Consider the following 8,780-nt stretch of genomic DNA (forward strand, 5'->3'; position numbering starts at 1 on the left):
TCAGTATCAGCTGACCCTCAAGGGTCTAAAAGAAAAACTTTGGGAGAAGAGCAACGTGCTCTACACTGACAAGAAGAAAGGCATTACTTCAGTATTTTCTGTATATTATATCATGGATTGATGATCCCTTATCCAAAATGCATGCTACCAGAAGTATTTCAAATTACAGATATTTTTGTATATTTGGAATATCTGCATTATACTAACTGGTTTAGCATCCTTAATCCAAAAACCTAAAATTTGAAATGATTCTATAACATTTCCTTTGAATATCATATGGGCGCTCACACAGTTTTGGATTTTAGAGGATTTCAAATTTCAAATTTTTGTATTAAAAATTCTATACCTGTAGACCCAGAGTTCCTGACTAAAATGGACATTCAGTACACTTTCCTCAATCTTCCCACACTCCCAACATACCTGCACACAGACATTCATACAGCTTCCTTATTTTAATGTCCTGGGAAGAAGTAGAAACGTCTTGTCGAAGTCACCCTTTCAGTGCTGGGCGTCTGTGCTTTATCATCTGGCTGCTCAAATGAAAGTCGAACCTAAAAGAGAAAGGAAAATCTGGAGACCTGTTTTTCTGAAAAGTTTGATGACTCATGCCAAAAAGACTGCAACATATATAGCAAAATAAGTGACGAAAACTAAAAGTACTTGTATCTGCAACAAGTATAGCCATGTGCTTATCTAAGCATTGAATGACCCTCCTTGGGACTTTTTAAATCTGTGGTTGGATCTAATAGCCATGAGGGACACAGGCAAATTAGAGTCCACTCATTTGTCTCTGCAGGGCAGGAGGAAGGTGAAACTAAATCTTTGTTTTATTGATGCTATGAGTCTTAACAGATTGGATCTGGCTCCCAGCTTGTTCGCTCTGCAAAGAACTGTAAAACTGTTTTGGAAATAAGGATATTATTGGAAGATAAACATGTCTGGACCTGCTTTCTATGCTTCCAATTGCAATAGCCAAGCATTCAGGGAAGTAGAGTGAAAATAGCATCCGCTAGAGCCCTACCTTGCAGAAAATTTCTTCCACATCACAGGAACAGGCATATTCTTGCAAATGTTCAATGAGTCTCATAATAAAAACAGAGCCCTTTGTGGGATGTCTCCAAGAAACACTATCTGTTGATAAAGCACATTTCAAATCTCAAGACTAGATCTTGCCTGAAGAAAGAGAAGAAACCCTAGTACTTCTGCTCCAGGTAAGGCATGTTGTGGAATTCATCTATTTTCCATACACTTCACTGTAATTTTTGGTGAATGCTTTTGAGGTGCAGTGAGTATATTTTTACTGATTCTGTGTAGTACAGTATATGGTGCAGGTATTAACGTGGCATAGTCCCTGAGTTCAAACAGTTGTAAACTTACTAGAGAGTTAGAAAAATGCAGAATGGGGTAAAGGAAAGGAATTGGGATTTGGAGAACAGCTATATACAGAGCTATATAGAGAACTGTGAATGTCACGTGGAATGCTGGGACCAAAGAATATTAAAGAACAGTTAGGTCTAATGTGAAATTCTACTATATGTACTCAGGCTAAAAATGTATGTTTTTTGTGTGTGTCTCATTGTTTTTGATCATTGAAAAAGTATTATTGAGGTCTGCATCAGGACATGTTCAAAACAATATAGAACCAAGCTTCTTCTGATAGAAGATATCTCAGTGTACAAAATATTTTAGAAAATTTAACTACTTGAGCAGATGCAGGGCCTTTGGGCCAGAGGCGACCAAGAGAATGTGAGTGCTCTCAGGAAACTGCCATTCAAGATGGCTGAAAGCATTCAAGTGATTTTTATTTAAACTTTGTTAAGAAAAGTAACAGAATTAAGTTATAAAATAAAAACATTTTAAATAATACCATTTCTTAATGTGTACTTCATTCTGTGTCATGCGCAATATTTCACATATATCAATTTATTTAATCCATAGAAAAATGATATTTATGTTCATATGTATTAGTGAGCAATTCGAGGAAAGTCCAGGGAGGAACTAGTGGAGCTAGTTTACAAAGTAGTAAATGACTAGATCAATCAATGAGATCAAGATTCTTACTGCAAAGTATACCTTAAAATAATGCATATATATTCTGTTTTATATACTTCATGCTTCTAGGTAAAACCCACTTTAATTTAGGGGCCCAAAGTACCTTGTTTGCTGTTCTACTTTCTGAACCCTGTTCCTACCCTTCTCCTATGAATACTTGATGTCTGGCCCAATTGGTCCATTGAATGGTCTCAACATGGTGGACCTTTTCTATGCAGAGTCAGATTCTAATGTATTACAGCACAGATCGACTTCCATTTAATTCTCTGTTATTGCTCACATTTCTAAAATATTTTGCAACATAGAGGAGCTCATGAATTACCAACTTAATAAAAAGATATGCTTACTTGCTCTCTGTGGATAAAGGGAATTGTGTCTATAACTTGGAACAAAGCTGTAGTTTGTGTTCAAAAATTTTATCTAAAGTTTCGAACAGCTATCTAGCCTCTAGTAGGTGGTTGTTAGTTTTTGTATTGGTAACCCCCACCAAGATATTATGCCTAGAAGAAACCTGTTACCTGATGTTGAAGAGCAGAAAGCAATAAAATCCTTCTCTATCTGAGCTTTCTTAATAGCATCATCCTCAAAATCTCCTGGAGTTGGTGAAGATATATTTTTGGAGGCTTATACTGAATCTTTACCAACACCACACCACGGTTCTCTGAAAAGACAAATTTGGTTTGTTACTACTACCAATGGCTGAGAAGAAAATGTTCTCCTCTTAGCCCTGTTCAATCATATTTGTCAATGTATCTGCTCTATCATTAATTCACATGCACACAGACACATACATCCAAGTAACAATCTTTTCTACAATTCTTATTTCTTCTAACCCTCAAACAAATTTTAAAAACAAGCAAGCATCAAAGTCTCAGGATTGAAAATGAAACAAATATCTACCAACCCATCAAACAATTCACAGACGCCACAAGATGAGCGCTGACAATATGTGTTCTTTGACACTAAAAAACAGACATAAACTGAAAATTCCTGGATGCATACAGATGAGGACAGTATTCGAATATCTGGTGTTCTCAAAGACATCAGCACTCACCACCACGGCAGGCTTGGATGATGATCACCTTCGGTTTGTCCTTCAAACTTGGGCAGTTCCTGGTATTCAACATTTTAAAGATTGCATTGAGTTGTAATACATCTGGGACTTGCTCAGAGTATTTCTTCCCACAAATGCCTTCCTGAAAACCATGAGACATGAACACCAGGAAGGTGCTGTCAGAGGTCTTGTACTCTTGGCGGCGAGCAAATGCCTCCAGCTCTGTAGTCATTTCCTGAAAGAGACCATACCGCTGATTTTGGACTATGTGATTAATTCTCATGGCGCCTTGGAAAGTCAATAAATAAATACTTAAGGATTTCTTAAGGAATTCCATAACAAACAATGGGGTGCCAAAAAAACTTTTAGTCTTAATTTTGAGAAAGGTGAAGGAAGGTGCCATAGGAAGTCATTCAGAGTTATCTTGTAGAGGGAACGTGGCATTACTGAGTTAAAAAAAAATTCACCACTAAGTTAAACCAGGCTCGTGCTGAATGACTCTGATGTTTCAAGAGAACATGTAGCATACAGCACCCTCTCATGGGAAGTTTATATTTTAGATAATCAAAAGATTATATCCCTTGGTCCTACAACCAAGCTTTCTAATATTGTTTAGTTACACAAAGGGCGTGACCGTTGTCTCTATGGTATAATAGACCTTACCGAAGCAGTGAGATTTCTTTTCACATCCACCTTGTACCCCAGATTTTGTAGCAGCATCGTTATGCCTATGATGTCAACCTCAGCTCCCGTTCTTTTAGAAAGACTGTCAAACTCTTCATTGCAGATAATGAGAGCAAGACGTGTGCGACTTGACTTGTCCATTATTGGATAAATCTGTAGGAAATGCAGTTTGGATGAGTAGCCTTATTCTCTGTAACTTAATATTCACCTGCTAAGTTTATGACCGTTTTCCCTTTCTTAGACCTATCAGAATACCAAATCCCATGGACTGTACATTGAAAATGGGGAATGGAATTGAATGTTACTTGGAGAATAGGCATAGAAACTGCAAAGGCCCAGATGGCAAGTGAGCTACTGACTTCATTGTTCTTGATAGGTGGGATTTTGAAAAATGCACAAGCTCTAAAGCAAGAATGACTGAATTCTAAAACTGGTTGTCCAATTTCTGATTGTTTTTCTTTGGGCAAAATATTTAACAACCCCATGTCTCAGCTTCTAGATCTCTAAGATGGATTATTTTAAGGTTACACATTATATATTATCATGTCCAAATGCTTAGAACACTGCCCACTCTTAGTGACCATTCAATAGTTACCATTGTTGATGTTATTTATGCAGGAATTGGATCCGATTTGGAACTCTTTCTATAAACCTGGGATTCTAAGATACAGGAATTTTTTTTTTAATGTAAGGAAAGCAGAAGTATGATTCTCCATTGATAACAGCTCTAATAAAAAGCCACTGCATTTCATAATTGCCTCAAGTATATCTTTCACCCCACTCTATCCTTGTGTTCTGAGCATGGCACGTCTGTTGACTTTTCTTTCCATATCCTTTTAGCTTCGTCTAGGGAGCAAAGCTTGACGCTTCTTCCTGAGCCTGAGGATGTAGGCATAGCAGGGTTGCCCCACACTGGCACTGCCTGAGGAGCTGCAAGAGTCAAAGAACATCATGAACATTGGCATCCCTCTTTGTTTCGCTTTGTGTTTCTTACAGCCTCACCTAAGGATGAAGTCACAAAAGTGGAAATGCATTCTTAAGAAGACAATCCTGATGTTTCACCGCTGAGTAATTTCACTGCTAATGGAATACTTTGCAGCCAGAAATTTCCAGGTGTGCAATACAGGGATCTCCTTTCATATTTCAGGATCAGTATTTTCACAAGTATTTTAGATAAAAATCTAGAAAGGAAGCTTTTCAAGGCCATGCATGAAAAAATCCTCAGAAAACAATCAAATGTATGAGATAAAATAGTTAGAATGTAAATTTATTTCAAAAGATTTGAACCATAGAATAAAATTTAATGGGAGGAGGTCTTAATTAAATCTACCAAAAAATTTTAAGGGATATGATTATCTTTTTATTTATTTACTTAATAGATATGGTAGTAAGCACTAGGAATATTTCTTAATGGAAATTTGTTCTGTCCTACAGGATCTCTTCCTTCTATGCATATGTATGGAAGGAGGATATTATTAAATATTCCAACTAGAATGATAAATGCTAAAATCAAGGTGCACACTAGATGAATTCATAGCACTAAACATTCATTGCCCAGACATAGTAGGAAATGTTTTCACAGAGTTTATATGGAAAAATCCTTGAGGTTTTTATTTCATCACAGTTTCAACACCATCCAACAATGTGATGCACTTGTTAAAGAACTTAATGTAATCTTTGTTTCAAGATAGAAATAAGTTTTCTAGATTTGTAGAGTGTTTTTCAGAAAACATTAACTCAAGAAAATAATATTTAATTTTGAAAACAAGCTTGAGAAACTGTTATACAATCAGATAAATAAAGGCAGCATGAAGTGTGGTGACATGGGCAAGAAATAATTAGAATGGATATATTGGAGAAAACTATAAAATAATAATTTCATACAAGGAATGTTTTGTTTCTTCATAAACAAGAATGAAAACAACATAAAAAAACTAAGTAGAAATATATGGGTTATTTTTGAGGCAATTTTTCTTAGTGAAAATACAGTATTTGGTTATATAGTGAGTATCCGATGCTGTAAAATATTTAGGAAAACATTCATGAGTTAATCAACCTTAATACATTCAATAGAGTAATACCTGAACTTGATTTAAATATTTTGCATTCTTAGCTTCCAAATTGCTTTTAAAAATACATTTTTTTTTTTAATTTTAAGAGGGCCCTTGATGAATAGGGGTTTTTTAATGAAATAGAAGTAGAAACAGAGACACGGTTCCAAATTTGGGAGAAGAATGCATAACACTTGGCCATGGCTTGAATATTGGAGGTGCTTGACATGAAAGGGGCCAAGATGAGTTTCAATTTCCTGCTTTGAACAACTAGTGATGGTGACACCAACAACTGAGTTACACAAAACTGGAGGAGAAGCAGGGTGGGGAAGAATGGCATGTTCAGCTCTGATATTGTTTAGATAAGGGTTCTCTAAGAGATGTGAAGGAATATTTCAGGAGGCTTAAATAATGAAGCATGGTACTTATTTGGTGTTCAAGATTTGAGATAGAGATTCAGAATTTTTAATGTAAACATAGTGAAGCTGTGGGGACAGTTTCTACAAAAGAATAGATTACAAAAAGAAAATTACATGATCAATCTATGGGAATTCTCCATAGCCCCTTTAACTGTGGATCATCCTACAACATTAATGTCAAGGAAGATAGTGTTCAGATAATGTTCTTTCTTTAAAAACAGCATTACCTAGGAAGGAAGGCAGTACTGCTTGAGAGTCTTGTGTAGTAAGGTGATTTCCAGATGTCGGACCTAGAAAAAGAAGAAGGACACTGAAATAGTCACTAATCATCTCTGGAAAACTTTACCCTAATGCTTACAACACTCCCCACTAAAGATTCATCCCAGAACTCTGACTGAATGACATTAAATAATGTTCAAGATGTTCTTTAATTTAGAGAGTGCTGGGGGGGTATAAAATGAAAGAGACATTGCCAGAAAAATGTGATATTTAATACACATAGATGAAAACATAAACTTCTCCCATGTCTGCTTAGACAGGTATAAGCCTCCCCTAACTGTTAGAAAAAAAGGTTTTTGCTTTCAAAGAACATCTGCCTCTGAAATGGCTTTAGGAAGTGTCACAGAAACCAGTGACTAGGAGTCCACCAGAACTCTCATCCTCACCATGTGGTAGGTCCAAGGGATCACAAGAATGGGCCAGCTCATTTCCTGTGCACTGCATCAGGCCCTAAGGGGGCTGCAGAAAGAGGCAGTCCAGACCTCACAGCATGATCTGCAGCCTGGCAACAGGCAAGTGGGTGATCTCACTCCAAAGAACATACAAGGAGGCAACTGGAGGAAAGAGCCAACTTGAAATCCTTACTTTTCTAAAATCATTCATTGTATTCTCTGAGTGTATCGCCATCTCTGAAATATAATTTATTTTTCGTGGATGGCAATATTTTGGAGAGAATTTATAAAATGTATTTAATTATAGACCTTAAAGCTTCATGTCATACAACTACATAAGTGCCAGGGATACCCTGGACTCAAAAACACTAAATCAATCTAATATTGTGCCTCACCAGGAACAGCGGAAAATATAGTGTGAAGTTTTTTAGATAGTTCTTATGACCTTCAAGAAATTAGCTACCATGTACTCAGAACAGGAAATCAACTTTAAACAGAAGAGGGCCACGGAGGACAAAGGAACAGAAACGAAGCAGAGTCAAGGGACATGCAATAGGGCCCCTGCTACAGAAATATGGCCCAAAGGCAGAGATAAGAAAGTTTTTGCAACTTTACATCACTAGTAAAGACATCACAAGGTAGGTATAATGATAGCCCCTAGGTGAACTTGCGTGTCAGTCACTGATCCTTACCTGCTGAGAGTACTAGCATCCATGCCAGGTACCTCTTTTCTTCACAAATATATGTGATGCAAATTTGGCATGCCAGAGTCCCTTTCTGAATAACAGTGTCAAGCAAAGCTCGGGCCTTAGCTGTAACTGTAGCATTTTCATGTTGTACTTCCTCCACCTCTTCCTGGTTCAGCACTCTTGTCTGTAATAATTCATCCAGTAAGCCATTCATTGTACCTTTACCCAGTGAATAGATAAACAGCTCTCTCTTTTCCGTCGGGACTTTGTCTGTTTGGAGCACAAGGATTTCTCACATCATGAAAACAGCCTCATAGTCCTCTCAGGTCATCAACGGAAAGTGACCTCATTTAGATTTCATCAGTGAAATGTCCTCCTCCTCACAGTTGGGTAATCCATCTTCTTACTGTATCGCTGTCCTACTTGTTTCCCTCAATAGTCCCATACATGTGCATGGAGTGGCCTGAAGACCGAGCTTACCATTTCCACATTAGTCCCTGGAAAGCAGAGATCATCCTCTTTGCCTGTGTTTATTTAACTCTGAATAATAAAGTAATGAAGCAGAAATAGCCCATTTCATTTAGGAATCACTGCTGCTAGTACTCCTCCTGTGCCAATTCTGTACCCTCTGTCAGACTTTCAACATGTAAGTAAGAGTTTAATTAAGATTGCGAAATGACAGCAGGCTGCCCCTAAAGTCTCAGTTCCCTTCTGGGGTTGCCTTTCCTTTCTAAAGGCTGCAAGAATCTGCTAGTTCCTTCTCTCCTCCCTCTCCTCCCTCTCCCTCACTTCTGCTCATGTAAACTTCCACAGATACTAATTACAGCTTCCAGAAGAGCTAGTGCCTTCCACAACTCTTTCTTCCCAGGGATCTGTTCTTGGAACAGTAAAAGACTCACCGGCCATAACTTTTCTTTCCTACTTTTCTTGTGTGGGCTAAAACTAAAGCATGTTTCACCTTTTTTACCTTCCTTTTATACCTTTTTGGCAGGGCATGTAATCATATTGCGAAACAATCACTGCACATGCATATGCATGTCCTTTTTTATTTTTATATTTTCACGAGAGAAAGAATCGGATTCCTGAACTGTAGACTGCATCAGAGAATGTATCTTTGGGAAATTTTCTTCACCAATCCTTGGAACAGGTCAGGATAGGAG

The 8,780-nt window shown here is 37.4% G+C and overlaps 1 protein-coding gene across 1 annotated transcript; it reads right to left on the reverse strand.

Moving 5' to 3' along the window:
* Nucleotides 1-452: 452 nt before the first annotated feature.
* Nucleotides 453-8,526, reverse strand: LOC105534152 (caspase-1-like). Its single transcript, XM_011972834.1, is given in 9 exon segments — nucleotides 453-551; nucleotides 1,022-1,131; nucleotides 2,571-2,713; nucleotides 3,103-3,341; nucleotides 3,770-3,943; nucleotides 4,599-4,720; nucleotides 6,488-6,550; nucleotides 7,624-7,890; nucleotides 8,445-8,526. Coding segments are annotated over 9 exon segments (1,299 nt in total).
* Between the last annotated feature and the right edge of the window lie 254 nt (nucleotides 8,527-8,780).

Source organism: Mandrillus leucophaeus, unplaced genomic scaffold, assembly GCF_000951045.1.
Source record: "Mandrillus leucophaeus isolate KB7577 unplaced genomic scaffold, Mleu.le_1.0 Scaffold1304, whole genome shotgun sequence".
Classification (NCBI taxonomy): Eukaryota; Metazoa; Chordata; class Mammalia; order Primates; family Cercopithecidae; genus Mandrillus; species Mandrillus leucophaeus.